This window comes from Mesoplodon bidens (genome assembly GCF_964165515.1).
Source record: "Mesoplodon bidens genome assembly, contig: HAP1_SCAFFOLD_1725, whole genome shotgun sequence".
Classification (NCBI taxonomy): Eukaryota; Metazoa; Chordata; class Mammalia; order Artiodactyla; family Ziphiidae; genus Mesoplodon; species Mesoplodon bidens.
In genome coordinates, this window is record NW_027671233.1 from 1 (window position 1) to 14,454 (window position 14,454).

At 54.4% G+C, this 14,454-nt stretch overlaps 1 protein-coding gene across 1 annotated transcript; it reads left to right on the forward strand.

The window, feature by feature from the left end:
* Positions 1-919: 919 nt before the first annotated feature.
* On the forward strand, positions 920-8,788 carry LOC308611676 (uncharacterized protein; the record flags this gene model as incomplete). The annotated part of the gene is made up of 5 exons (XM_081260373.1): positions 920-1,177; positions 1,350-1,496; positions 4,609-4,715; positions 7,105-7,267; positions 7,434-8,788. The coding sequence occupies 5 exons, from the start codon at positions 920-922 to the stop codon at positions 7,557-7,559; spliced, it is 801 nt and encodes a 266-aa protein (XP_081116499.1). The 3' UTR covers positions 7,560-8,788.
* Positions 8,789-14,454: the final 5,666 nt, after the last annotated feature.

Below are 14,454 nucleotides of genomic sequence, written 5' to 3' on the forward strand. Positions count from 1 at the left end.
GTCCAGAGTCTCAAGGCTGGAAAGGGTTCTGGCCTCCAATGTGTGCCTCTCTTCATTTTGCACTGCTGGTTGTCTCCTGTCTCCTGTCTGTTCCACTTGCTCAGTCAATAAACAGCCAATAAATAGCTGCTGGATGCCTGCTGGGTGCCAGGACCCAAGCTGAGTGTTGCATGGTTGATAACAAAAAAGCCTTTCAGGAGGGAGTGGGATGAGGAAGAATGGTGGGCATTAGCATAAAATCTTCCCTGGCTCAAATTCCAGCTTTTCCACTTCCTGGCTATGAGATATTACTAAGGTCCCTAATCTCTGAGACTGTTTCCTCCTCTAATAATGGGGAAATACAAGACCTCCCAGCAGGAGAGCTGAAACCAGGCACTGGTCAGCTAGATAAATGGGAGCCAGTTATTATCTGCAGCATCCCACTTTATTTTTAACCAACCTGTGCGCTTGGTAGTAAATTCTTCCCCCTTGTCCGGGCACCCACGACCCCGGTTCTCCTGTCGGAGGCCACCACAGTTAACAACTCGTGCATCTCACCAGCCGGCTGGTGCACACACCGGCAGACACCCATGCCCCCACACGCGTTCTTTCACACAAACGGTAGCACCGATCAGCGCTGTTCTTTTCGCCCCTTCCCTTTTCCATCTACGGTATCTTGGAAGTGGTCCCATATTAGTGCATATTGAACACTTTCTTTTTAGCGGCTGCATAGTATTCCATTGTATGGATTCTCTTTTGGCGTGCTTGCCGTTACTATTATCCATCTGGGAACTCCGAGGACTCGGGATCCCTAGAGCTGTCGAGCTGGAGTCCGGCACCCGGTTCCAACCCCAGCTCTGCCCAGAATTCGCCCAGTTGCCTTGGGCTCCCTCTTCCCCACCGGTACCGTACGATCGCGGGGGTGGGGGTGGGGCGGGGGATGGGGGTGCAGAGAGGACCAGCCTGGCGGGTCCCAGTGTCCGAGTGCGGGTCGGCGAGTAGCGCGCGCAACAGCTCCCGGCTGGGTCAACCTTTCAGCGTAGCCACTCCGCTATATCAGAAGCACCAAACGCAGCGAGTAGTCTGGCACAATCAACCTTGGAACCGGTTTCCAGGCCCTCCCGCCTCGGCACCTGACCGCGGGGCAGCAACGCTCAAGCACCAGCTACTCACCCCTGCCTCGGCCGCTTCACCCTTCGTCCGCAGGCGCCGAAGGTTACAGCCGTCCTTGTCCCTTTAAGGGGGCCTAGCCCGGGCTCCGCTACTTCCGCCCCAAAGCAACATGGCGCCTGCAGGGAGAGGGTGCAGGCGTGAGGAGAGCTCCCCTCAAAAAGATGGCAACGCCCTGGTAGCCCCTTTCGCGCCCGAAGGTGACGTCACTTCCGGGGCGGAGGAGGCTGAGTGGTGCAGTGAGGGACAAACAAAAGGAGGCGCCGGAGGGGCGCAGCCGCTGGCGGCGGGACAGAGCAGCAGGGGCTCGGGGCTGCCGGCTGGGCGGCCGCGCGCGGCGGGCCCAGGTGAGTGGGTGGGGTGGGGAAGGGGGTGCGAGCTGTCACCTCTCGAAATCCACTCCTGTACGTCCCCGGCCAGCTGCCCGGCCCCGGGCACCCTGGGTAGCTTGGGCTCTGCCCGCCAGGGCCGGCTCCCTGGGGACCTCCCGCGGCAGCTCAGTTCGGCCTACCTCCGGGTTCCCCATCCCCCGGGTCACCGGGGCCCCCCCGCCTCTCCCTGGTGCCGCGGCGCGCGAGCCCCCTCCCAGGCACCCCAGTGCCTCCCTGCGCTCTACATAACCGGGAGTTTCCGCCTCGGCTCCCCAGGTCCCCTTGTCATCTCCTGGGTTCCCCCAGATCCTCACCCCTCCACACACACACGCCCCCCTTACTAGAGGTTCCACCTCTGGGCTTTCTCCTTGGCAGCTTTTTTTTCTGTTTTCAAAGGTTCCCCTTGCTCTCTTCTACTGGGTTCCTGGCCCCCTCCTCTTCCCTTACACCCCTCCCTCCTCTTGACTGGGCTGGAACTGTGCCCTGACTTGGGGGCAGATCCCTGGCTAGGCTCGTGGGGCCTGTCTGGGCTGGGGTTGCTGGGAAGCCCAGTCCAGGGTCTGAGGCTCCGGACCCTGCCGGTGTCCTGTGCATCCAGATGGGCCTGAGAGCCAGGTCTGATGAGGTCTGGGCTGGAGACCCAGCAAAGTTGGCTCCCCAGCTGAAGCAGCATAGCCGCTGGTTCTTGAGGTTCATGATGATTCTGCTCCTTTTGTTGACTACTTCTTTCCCTTGGTCTGGACTGGACTGAACCAAGATTGGGCTGCTTCTTAGCTGATGCACATGCTGCCTTTTTTGGAAAGGAGGAGAGATGGTTGGGGGGTGGCTGGCAACCTCGTCCTGGTGGGGACTTGGCTGGAAGGGTGGGGCCGCCCCTTGGTGACCATGCTCCCCGGAGGGCTCTTCTCCTGCCCTACCCCCGGAAGCCTTTTGAGTATGAGGTGTGGGGATGAGGAGGGAGAGAGCTTGGGGCGGGAAAGGGAATTTGGGCCTAAATTGTGGAGGAAGGATTTGGGGGAGCTGAAAGGCTCCCAGGGGCCTCTCCCACCTTTTCCATTAGGAGTACCTTTTACCCCTGACGAACTGTATCCTGCCCTTTGCGCAGAGTGGCAGACAGACAGACTGGAGGCAGGAGGAGGAGGAGGTCTGAGGTTGGTGATCCCTCCTGTGGAGGGGATGGGGGAGTGAGAGCTTTGTTCAGAGGGACTGGGCAGTGCCCACGGCTCAGTCACACTGGCATTGCCTTCGTGAAGGTCAAGTTTTCCTCTGGCTCAGGAGGGGAGGCAAGGACAGATGACAGTGCTGGAGGACTGGCTTTTGGAGAGGTGCTGGGGCATGAATGACTGGCCCCTGCCTCCCTGTCTTCCCAGTTTTAGAGATTCTTTGGGGTTAGCTCTAATGCCCGTCTGCCTTCCGGGGGCTGTGAGGCACAGAGCAGGAGCCCAAGAAATATTTGTGACTTCCCCCTGGAACTCAACCAAATACTCCATCCCTTGGGCACACCCACTAGGAAGCTGTTTCCTCTGCAAACTGCGAATAGCCTTTCTGGACAGTGGAGGCTCCTGAGGATGTCCCAGTAGGTCAGAACTCAGGGAGCTGGCTTGGCCTGGACCTCGCCCACAGGAGTTGGAGCGAAGGAATCGGCCTGCTTCCTGACTCTCCTGAGAGTGGAGGTGATTCTGGGTTTTCACAGGCTTTCACGGGGAGTCAGGTGGGTTGGATTTGGGGCCCTGGAGCCCAGCACACCATCTCTCCATCCCTTGACTCATTCATTCATTCATTCATTCAACCATCCTTTGGTAAGTGCCTGGTCTGGGCCAGGAATGGCTACAGTCTGGGAGGAGAGGCAGACAGAAATACGTTGATACAGTGGCCAGCATAATACTAGAAATATTACAGAGGCAGCCCAGAGGAAAGAGGCATTAGCTGTGGGTGAACGTGTAAGGGGTGGTCAGCGTGTGTTTCCTGGAAGAGGAAGGGTTAGAAGAGTCAGTGCCAGTGAGTCCAGAGGCCTGAGTTCTGGGCCTGTCTCTGTCATGGGCGAGTGACTGGCTTTCCCAGCCTCATGGGTATCCCTCTCTTTGCCAAGGAGGGTAGGGGTAGGGGTAGGGGCTGGCTCCCATGGCTTCTGTGCCTTTATAGACCCAGGTGCTTCACTGTCTAGCTGCCCTCATTCTGTGTGGGATTGCCGGACTGTCTCCCTGTGAGGCTGGAGACCATCTCCTGCTTCTTTCCTCCTAGCACAGTGCCTAGCATTGAGTAGGTGTGATAAATGTTCAGTGGTGTAAACAGCTGAAAGGCTTCACGATCCCTTTGTCTGTGTAACCACGCCTCCCCGCCCCCCTTCCTGCTAACTCCTCCTTATCCTTTGGCCTTCCTTGATGGCTGGGCCACACTCGCAGCGCCTGGCTGGTTTAAATACTCCCACTACCCTGCTGTAGCCTGACCACACTTCTCTCCCCACCCTCCTAACTTGTCTTGTTCACTCCTGTGAACAGTTCTGAGCAGAGTGCCTGGCATGTAGTAGATGCTCACTAAACGCTTCTTGACTATAGATGATGGTTGGGTTTTGTGTTTGAGTTGAACTCATGTGTCTGGGTTGAGGGTATGTCTCTGCCTGGATCCAGCTCACCCTGCTGTAGCTCACCTCTCACCACTTCCCGCCTCCGGTCCTAGATCCAGCCAGGAACACTCAGCAGGCTCTAGATGTCGTGTTCTCTCCCCTCCAGGCAAACGTGCTGGTCCTTCTCCCTGGAATGCTCTCTCTCCAACTGCCACTCTTCCCCAGCAGTCAGCTCAGGCAACACCCTCTCTGGGGAGCCTTCCCTGACCCTACTAGTCTAAGTCTAGTGCTTCTTCCATGTTCCCGTAGGGCCGGGGCTCCCCCAAGCAGAGCTCCGGGCTCTCAACAGCCAGTTGTAATTGTTGCCTTGGCATATCCCCCGCAGACTGTCTGATTCCCTGTCATCACCCCAGAGCCCAGCCCAGGCCCTGCACCGAGCAGGGGCTCCGAAACTGTCGGCAGCACAGCAGGTAACGCTGATAGTCACACACGTCCCTACTGACTGTAGCTCTTGCTTCCTTGTAGGGAGGCAGCTTCCATGGAGCAAAAGGAATGCCAGGACCCTGCCCAGACAGATGTGGGCCAGCCTCAGCACCGACAGCCAACTCGCAGATAGCAGAGCCGTCCGCAGGGTAAGGACTGGGCCCCCACCCTCCAGGCCAGCCACGCCTGAGCAGGTGCCTGGAGGGCAAAGGGTGGTGTCTCTGTCCCTGCAGCCCTTTGCTCTTCTCTATGGAAGGCCTGGGCTTCTAGGGCAGAGATGCCGGAAAACAGAATTCTTCCTCCTTCTCCTGACTCAGTGGCCAGCTGAGTAGAACGTGGTTGCCATACTCAGGCTGGCGTGAACTTGTATGGCGAGCCCCTGGTTTTTGTCACTCTGGGTGGTTGTTCATGCTGTCTCGTGACCATACTTCCTGAGGTATGTTCTGTGGAGCACCAGTTTCTTTCGTCACAGTGGTCAGGTGACTCTGGGAAAAATACCTTGTCGTAGTCTGTGCTGCAGGACTTCTCAGAGCCTTGAAGGATGGCTCAGAGCTCACTGAGAGCATGGCGAGTCTCTGAGAGGGGGCTAGCGAGTCGTGTTTCCCCACACTTATTTGATCACGTGGACGTCTTTGGGGACAGGGGTTCCTCGGCCTGTGCTTTGGAAAACAGTTTCCAAAGGCAGGAGCGTGCACTGGTTAGGACCCAGACTTTGTAGTCAGACCTGGGTTTGAGTCCCAGCTGTCACGTGCTCGACAAGTGATTGTGGGCCAGTCACTGTACCTCTCTGAGCCTCAGTTTCCTCATCTATGGAAAGAGGATAATATTAGCACCTTGCCTCCTTTTAGGGTATTTTGAAGATTAAATATGTTGATATAGGGAAGGTAGCACAGGGTGTCCTAGAACGTGTTCCCTAATCATAGCAGGTGTATGTATAAGCTGCTTAATAATTTGTAAAACAAACCTTATCAGTGACCTCTTTGGTCATTTGCGGAACCTCAGGGAGTGGCCTTGATCCCCCGTTTACAGACATGGAAACTGGGGCTCAGAGGGAGGAAGCAACTTGCCCAAACTCATCGGGAAGAAGGCAGGGATGTGGGACCTGAGCCAGGTCCTGGAATCCTGGGCTGGGGTCCTTTGTTCTGTGTCCGAGGGCTCCCTGCCTCCACCTCTCCCATCTAGGCTTTTTTTTTTTTTGGCGGCTGCGTTGGGTCTTGCTGTGTGTGGGCTTTCTCTAGTTGCGGCGAGTGGGGGCTACTCTTCATTGCAGTGCGTGGGCTTCTCATTGTGGTGGCTTCTCTTGTTGTGGAGCACGGGCTCTAGGCGCACGGACTTCAGTAGTTGTGGTGCGTGGGGCTCAGTAGTTGTGGCTCGCAGGCTCTAGAGCACAGGCTCCGTAGTTGTGGCGCGTGGGCTTAGTTGCTCCGAGGCATGTGGGATCTTCCCGGACCAGGGATCAAACCCGTGTCCCCTGCTTTGGCAGGTGGATTCTTAACCACTGCACCACCAGGGAAGTCCCTATAATGTCTTGATTTTAATGTCATGTAGAAAGTGAGAGTCTCCCTTGATCTCTATCTCCAGAGATTTGAGTGAGGAGGGGTAGGTTCTCCCACATGTACTTTTACCATTTGCTTAATTTCCTAAAACCAAGTCCTGTTAGATCTGCTGGTTTGCAGCTTGCTCTTGTTTCGTTTAATGGTCTGCCCTGGACCTCTTTCCCAGGCGAGGGTAGAGCTGTGGGTGAGTCCTGTCAGCTGGTCCTGACATGCTTCCGTTCCTCCCGCCCCCACTGCCCCCCTGGCTCCCCATTCTGGGGTTTGTGAGCTGTTTGTCGGGGCATTTTCAGCAGCAGAGGGGGGTGGGAAGTGCCTGATGTGTAATTTTGTTGACTATCCTGTTTACTGGGACAAGGTCAGCAAACCCCAGCCCTGCCCTGTAGGAGTTTCCTGTTGGTTTTGAGGAACTCTTACCTCCCCCCGCAAGAGGGGAAGCCTGAGCCGAGGTCTCTGGCCAGTGATGAGCAGGAAGCAGCAGGTCCTACTTATCTGAGATCAGAATTCCTCCTCTGTGCCAGGGAGGAATGGCATGGGCCAGCCTGAGAGGTTTTGGCCTCCAGGTTTTGGCCCTCCTCTGTCTGCCTGAGGCAGGGGCTGCTGTGTTGCGTTGGCCTGAGCCTGGCCCTGAGTCCGTTCACCTGGCTGTCCTGGTGGACGGCCCGATCTTGGTCCCCCTGGACGCTCCTCTCAGGTTTTAGCCTTGAGGGTGGACAGGTGAGGTGACGGGGTTGGGGGCAGGGGGGGTGTTGCCCTGGGACCTGGGTCTAGAGATGCTCTGCTGGGGTGTAGACACCTCAGGCTGGGTTTCGGCAGGAGGAACCCCCAGCCTGGCAGCCTGGCTCGGCAGGGACCACCCTGGGAGTGAGGTCTGTGCAGAGGTGCGTCCCTCGGCTCGCGATGTTCAGCTCTCCGTCCGGACCCTCTCCCTGTCCCCTGTTTCTTTCTCCCAGTCTTTGCTGGAGTCTTTTTCCTTCTGGCACAGGCCGCTTCCTGTGGGAGCCCGGGAGCTGGCCTCTAGGTGGACGATGCCCTGCTCGCCCTCCTTCCAGCGGCAGAGCCTTCACGTCCACGGTGGCTGCGGTCCGAGCCCAGGCGGCGCGCCGGTCACGGTGAAGTTTGCCATCTCACCCGCCATCGCCTCCTGGGTGAGGTTGTGTCACTTTTACAGGCGAGCAGACCAGGGCTTGAGGCACGAGGGCTCCGCCCAGAGTCGTACAGTTCAGGGGGCAGGGCCGGGATGTGAACCCGGGTCTCTTTGCCTTGGCAGCCTGTGCTCTTTCTACCCCACCTTCCGTTTGTCTCTTTCTCTAGGTTCTTGGGCTTCGGGGTGCTTCAGAGTCTCCCGAGAGCTTGTTCAAAATGCTGGTTCCCCTGGACCCATCACCGCAGGCCTGCAGAGTCCGAGTTGGGGGGTGGGCCCAGGAACCTGCACTTTGAAGACAATCCGCAGGCCGTCGTGAGGCTGGGGGTCTTCCAACTGTGCCGGCCAACACTGACCAGCGCGACTCTGTCGGAGCCGGTCCCCACCAGCTGCCGCCAGAAGGCTCGCCCTTGGTGTGGGAGCGGGGCTGGGCTCCCTCAGGCCCTGGATTTCAGTGTGTATGTGCGAGCGGATGAGGTTTCTAGAACAGCTTTTACACCCAGCCACAAACATCTCCCTGTGCGCTTTCCCGACGCGTTTCTACTGCATCTCACATCTCGTAAAAAGTTCTTTGTTTAACCGTCTCTTGAGGACTTAAAACCTCAAAATTAAATAGACACTGCGATACAGCCTCGTGCTGGGAGCCGTGTTCCACTGGAGTAAAAGTGGCTGTAAAATTCCATGGCTCTCACATGGCACCTGGGCACCCTCAGAGGCGCCACTGCCAACCTCATGCCCCCGGCAGAGTTGGCCTGTTGGCAAACGTGCTGACTGGGTGGGGCGGCATAGGAATCCTTCTGTCACAACTCCCGGCTGGTGCCCAGGGTCAGGATCCCTGGGGGCAGCCCCCCACCAGCCCAGAGAGCCAGGCAACAGACGGCTTACCCTCGGCCAGGCCCCCTTGGTCCCAGTCCCCTTGGATCTCAGCAGATGAGTCTGCGGCCTCCCTTGGGTGCTCCTGCCCCCTTTTCGTACGCTGTCTAGGAAAGCGGCGCTGGTGTTCAAAGCAGATCAAGGCCTGTCTTCAAGGCCCTTCTGCCCACCATGGGCCCAGACCCAGCACCTAGCTTCCGGGCTCAAACCCAGAGCTGGGCTCCCCCGCAAAGTTTCCTGAGTATGGCCTGCTAGAGTTCCCTGCAGAGACCTTGATTCCATGTACCCCTCTGGAAATGGGGGTCTTGTCCCAGGAAGCATTTCCAGGGTTCTCTGGGTGCCCAGGTAGGTCCAGGAGACCTGCTGGCCTTTGAGACAGGTGGGCACAATGGAAAGGCAGACCTGGGTGATCTTCCCCACCATCTTCTTCTAGCTGTGTGGCCTTGGGCAGGTCAGTTAACCTCTCTGGGCCTCAGATTTCACACCCCTAAAGGGACTGATAAAACCTCCCATGATGGTAACAGCAGCTGACGTTACAGAGTCTTGCTGCGTGGCAGGCCCTGAGCCAAAAGCTTTCCGTGGGCCGCCTCGTTCAGTCCTCTCCACTGCCCTACCAGGAGTAGACTCAGCGGCCACTTCATGGATGAGGAAACCAGAGCCCTGGGAGGGAAGTGACTTTCCCAACGAAGGTCACATGCTGGTGAAGTGGGGAGCCGCCGTACCTGTGTTCCTGGAAATTGGGCGCCGAGGCCCAGGAAGTGCCAGGCGCAATGCTGGCCCGCAGTCCACGTCAGTGACCCGGAGCTCATGTCAGTAACACGCCAGCCTGGTGGGGTGAGGGGATGGCCTGAGCCTCAGGCCTGGCCTGCTGCCTGTGAGTGCTTGGCTCGGGGAACCATTGCGGGAAGCCCCAGGTGGGTGTCCTTCACCTGTCACCCTTCCCCCCCACCCCCGCCAGGCCACCTGTACCCTTGCAAGTTTGCATGAGGAGCATGAGGACCAACCTGTTTGGGAGGCCCAGCCCACATGGAGAGGAGTTTGGAACGGAAACTTGTTCCCTCCCCCCTCCCACCCTGGGCGTCTCTCCTCTTCTTTCCCCGGAAAGTGAGGGTGTGCCCTTCTACGCAGGGTGCATGGAGCCAGGTGGTGCCCCCAGCCCGCACTCTCCCCGGCTGGGTGTGGGGACCTCCAGGGCAGTGCCTGTGCTGGGGCGGGTGCGGGCCGTGTGCACCAGAGCGGGCCCTCTCCTCCCCTCCTGCTCTGGGGGCAGAAGAGGCCCCAGGGTGCTGACCAAGGAGCAGATTCACAGGCCCAGAGCACTCCCAGGACAAGCCCCGTGACCCAGTGTCTTCCTCCAGCCTCTTGGGTGTGGCCCTTCCCCCTTCCCTGGGGGAGCCTTGGAGGGACAGCCTCCCCAAGGTACCAGGAGGGGCGAGAGGTGGGGTGAGGGGCGCAAGCCTCCTACCTCCCCTCCCTCCCGCCTGGGAAGTTTTCCCAGCCTCTCTATTTGGGCTATAACAAAAGGCTCTCTGTGCCCTGTTTACCCACAGCCTAGCCTGCCTGCCACGGCTCAGGTGTGAAAGCCAAATCTCTGCAGGCCAGCATAGGGGTGGAGCATGCTTGGGTGGTCGCCCAAGGGGGCAGCGTGTCATTTCTTTGACTTCTTTCCCCATCTGTGAGAAGCTGCAGGAGGAAATCAACAACGTGGACCAGGCTGGACACCTGAGGGGTGGTTCTGCGAACCGCTCACCAGCTCTCTGTCTCTGTCCTGTCCTGGGGTCCTGAGCCTGGGCTCCAGAAGTTCAAGGCCATTGAGTATGGTCTCTGAGTCCTGGGAGGTCCTGGGGGCCTTGGGGAAGCTTGGAGGTATTTGTGCTTGTGGCTTAGCGCTCTCCTGGGTGTCTTCCCCCACTAAATTCTGGGTGGGTTTCTGCAATGGCATGTGGGTTAGGATAAGTGTAGTGCACCTTCCTCTGTGCCAGGCCTTGGGTTGTCCCATAATATGTGCATTATGTTATTTTTAATTCTCACAATAAGCCTCTGAGGTACTGTAATATTCCCATTTTACAAGTGAAGAAACTGTGGCTTAGAGAAGAAAAGTCATTCGTCCCGGGGTCTGAGCTCACTCACCCTGAGGTTTTGCTTCCCTGCGCCCTGTCGAAGCGTGTGTGTTACCTGGGTAGGGCAGGCAGGGGCAAGCTAACCTTTTTCTTACATGATAGATGGCAGGTACTTCTCGTAAACTCTTTTACAATATTTAGAAACGACTCAGTGAGGGAGGTCTTTTGTTTTTTTCCCAAGTCTTTTTTTCTTCTCACAAAAGTAGCAAATTTAAGTACCACATACTGGAATCATGAAGTAGTTGTCGTTTTGTGACATTTTATACTGTTTTATCATGCATGATACATCATATATTTTATATGCTGGTCAACATCTTTTATTTTATTATTACTTAATATCCCTTGGACATCTTTTGGGTCACTGTATACAGATCTGTGAGGTACGTAGCACTGTTCTTATTTTAAAGTTGCAAAAACAGAGGCTTGGGCTAAATAATTTGCCTGGAGTCATGGAATTATTTCATGCTTGAGCTGGATTTGAACCCGTGTCTCCCCAGTTCTGAAGCTATTGCTCTTCACACTCCCCGAGGTCTGCCTGCCGCCACGGGGAGGAGAGGGGCTCTCTGGGTTGCCCTAGTTCTGCTGCAGGAACCTGGTCCTGCTTCTCTGCACCTTCGTGTGCTGCACAGTGGGAAGGATCTAGCTGCATCCTACGCACTTCTGCATCTCCCTGGGGCAGGGCAGGACCGGGCAGGGGTGATGCTGAATTCTGCAGTGTCCTCAAAGGCCGCAGGTGCCTCTGCGCCAGCCAGGTGCAGGTCAGTTGGAAGGAGGACCTGAATCTGCTGCCCTGGCGATCATCTAGTAGAGGCTGCCACCAGCTGAGCCCAGCAGGTGTGAGGACCAGAGAGAGGAGCAGCCAGGAGTAGAAACAGATGCTTGTTCCGGTAAATTTTGTATGAAATAGTTTAAGCACACATGAAAGTTATAAAACTAGAGCAGATATCTTTGTACCCAGGACTCAGCTTTGTGCAACTTTCATGTTTGGCAATAATTGCTTCAGAGAGAGAGAGAGAGAGAGAGAGAGAGAGAGAGAGAGAGAGAGAGAGAGAGAGAGACACACACACACACACACACACACACACACACACACACACACACACACACACACACACACACACACACACACACACACACACACACACACACACACACACACACACACACACACACACACACACACACACACACACACACACACACACACACACACCCCCCCCCCCCCCCCCCCCCCCCCCCCAGGAGAAATTAGCATCTTGGTTTTGGGGCTCTCCATGCATGTGTTTATTTATTTAGGGCTGCATTGGGTCTTCGTTGCTACACGCGGGCTTTCTCTAGTTGCGGTGAGCGGGGGCTACTCTTCATTGTGGTGCGGGGGCTCCTCATTGCGGTTGGCTTCTCTGGTTGCGGAGCACGGGCTCTAGGCGTGAGGGCTTCAGTAGCTGTGGCACATGGGCTCAGTAGTTGTGGCTCACAGGCTCTGGAACGCAGGCTCAGTAGTTGTGGCACATGGGCTTAGTTGCTCCGTGACATGTGGGATCTTCCCGGACCAGAGCTCGAACCCGTGTCCCCTGCATTGGCAGGCGGATTCTTAACCACTGAGCCACCAGGGAAGCCCCCGTGCATGTGTTTATACCTTCACTACACTTGGATATGTACATTACAGAAAACCTTATATAAGGTATGTATTATTCTATAGCTTGTTTTTGGGTTCAACCTTGTTTTGGGGTCTGTCCATGTTGGCACGTGTAGCTAAAGTTCACTAACTTTACTGCTTTAGCATTTCACCGGATGCTTAGAGCAATTTATATTTTCTCCTGTTGACGGACATCTAGGTTGTTGATTTTTTGCTATTAGGAACAGCTCCGGAGCGATCATTCTTGCCTGTGGCTTCATGCGTATGTGTAAAGTGACTCTAAGATCTTTCCCTGGGAGCAAAATTGCTCCGTTGGAGGATGTATACATACATTCTATCTCCTCATTTAAGAATTCAACATTTTTGCCAATCGCAAGGGAGAGAAATGGCATGTGACTGTCTTAATTTGCATTCCCCGATTAGTAATGAGATTAAGAATTGTTTCATCCATGAATTTCCTTTTGTATTTTTCTCCCATAAATTGTCTAGCCATATGTTTTGCCATTTTTTGCCTGTTGGATTGTCTTTTTCATATATTTGTAGCAGTTCTATATTTGTTCTGGATATTAATCCTTTGGTAGTTATACCTATTGCAAATATCTCCTCCAGGTCTGTGGTTTCTTTTCGTTTGTTTATTATTATGTCCTTTGATGTGCTTTTGCATTTTAACTTTAATGTGATCAATAGATCAATCTCTTCCTGTAAGGATTTGTATTCTTTGTGATAAGAAATCCTTCCATGTCTTAAAGACATCGAGATGGTCTCTTAGATTTTTCTTTTAACACTTTCAAGTTTTACTTTAGGTCTTTAACTCATTGGAATTTATTTTCCTGTAAGGAGGTAGATGGGGCTATGCTTTTTTCATGTGAGTAACTAAGCCAGCTCCTTTCATGGACACCCATTTTTTCCCCCGAACCTGCATAGCCGACCCTGTCATGTCTAAGTTTCCAGAAATTTCGCGGTCTGTTTCTAGACTCGCTCTTCCAGTCCTCCGGTCCATCCATCCATCCCTATATCAGCACCACACTGGCTGAATTCCTAGAGCTTTATAGTAAGTCTCCTCCCACGTTATTCTTCCGAATTGTTTTAGCTATTCTTGATCCTTTGGCATCTTGATTTTTTTTTTTTTTTTTTTTTTTTTTCCGTACGCGGGCCTCTCACTGTTGTGGCCTCTCCGGTTGCGGAGCACAGGCTCCGGACGCGCAAGCTCAGCAGCCATGGCTCACGGGCCCAGCCGCTCCGCGGCATGTGGGATCTTCCCGGACCGGGGCACAAACCCGTGTCCCCTGCATCAGCAGGCAGACTCTCAACCACTGCGCCACCAGGGAAGCCCTGGAATCTTGATTTTTTAAAATCTTTTTTCTTAATTACCTGAGTAACATATGCTTATAATAGAAAATAGAGGTAAGTTTGGGGTGAAAAAAGATTATAAACAGCTAATCTCACCGCCAATATTTTTCAAATATACGTCTAAGTTATTGCAGGAGGCTTATTACTCTATCACAGTTTTGTTACCTACTTTTTGCATTTAACATATTTTGTCATGTCATCAAGTGTTTTGCTCTAACATGTTTTCATTATTTCATAGTATTCCATCATCTGATCATTTAATAGGTATTTAACCAATCACCCAGTAACAGGCATCTAGATTGTTTCCAGTTTTCCTGGGGTATAAATAACACCGTGATGAATGTTCCTGTGACTAAACCTTTGTCCCAGAGTCTTTCCCTGACAATTGCCAACCTCCCTCCTACTTCCTCTCCCTCCTGGCTCAGCCCAGTTCAGCAAACCTTTACTCTACCTTCGGTATTCTGGGCTCTGCACAGAGACTGGGATGAATCTGGAGTGGTCCCCATCCTGTAGGGCTCCCAGTCTACCCCCATCCCCACCCCTTGGTGGTCTCTTGGTCATGAGCTTTACCTGGTACAGCCAGGGTGAACCCCACCTCACTGGTAGGTGTCAAGCCCTGACCTCCAGGAGGGCAAGTCTGTAGCTTTAAACAATGCATCTGTTTTGGAAGAAGGAGGATTAGCTGGACTGGAGCTCAGAGGACAGCAGGGCATGGGGCCTTTTTGTCTTTCTCAGCCACCTCGATTTCAACCCTTTAATCTTTGCCCTCTATTCAGGATCCTCTGCAAATTCTCCATCTCTTGGGGCAGAGATCTGATCGGACCCGACTCCCCATCACCCTCCCGAGATTGCCCTCTGAGAGCCACAAAAGAACACCTGAACTCTCCACCTGAGAGCTTATTTTTTTCTTTCTTTTCTTCTAGACTCTATTTATTTTAAATTCTGTACTACTTTTCAATCACAAAGGTAAGGCATGCTGGTAAAAATTCCAGTTCCCTTTCATCCTGCCTCCTATTCCCACTCTAAGAGGGAGCCGTTCCCCAGGTTGGTCAGGGTTTATCAGCATGGGATTGTATTTATTTATTATTCTGGATCTCGCTTTTTTCCAAAATGGCATTACATACAGAGCTCCTTTATTCTGCTGAAAAGGCCCTGTTGTATTCTAGAGGCTTCTTTAAGGGACCAGGATCTGCTTTCTGCGCGCCTCCTTTG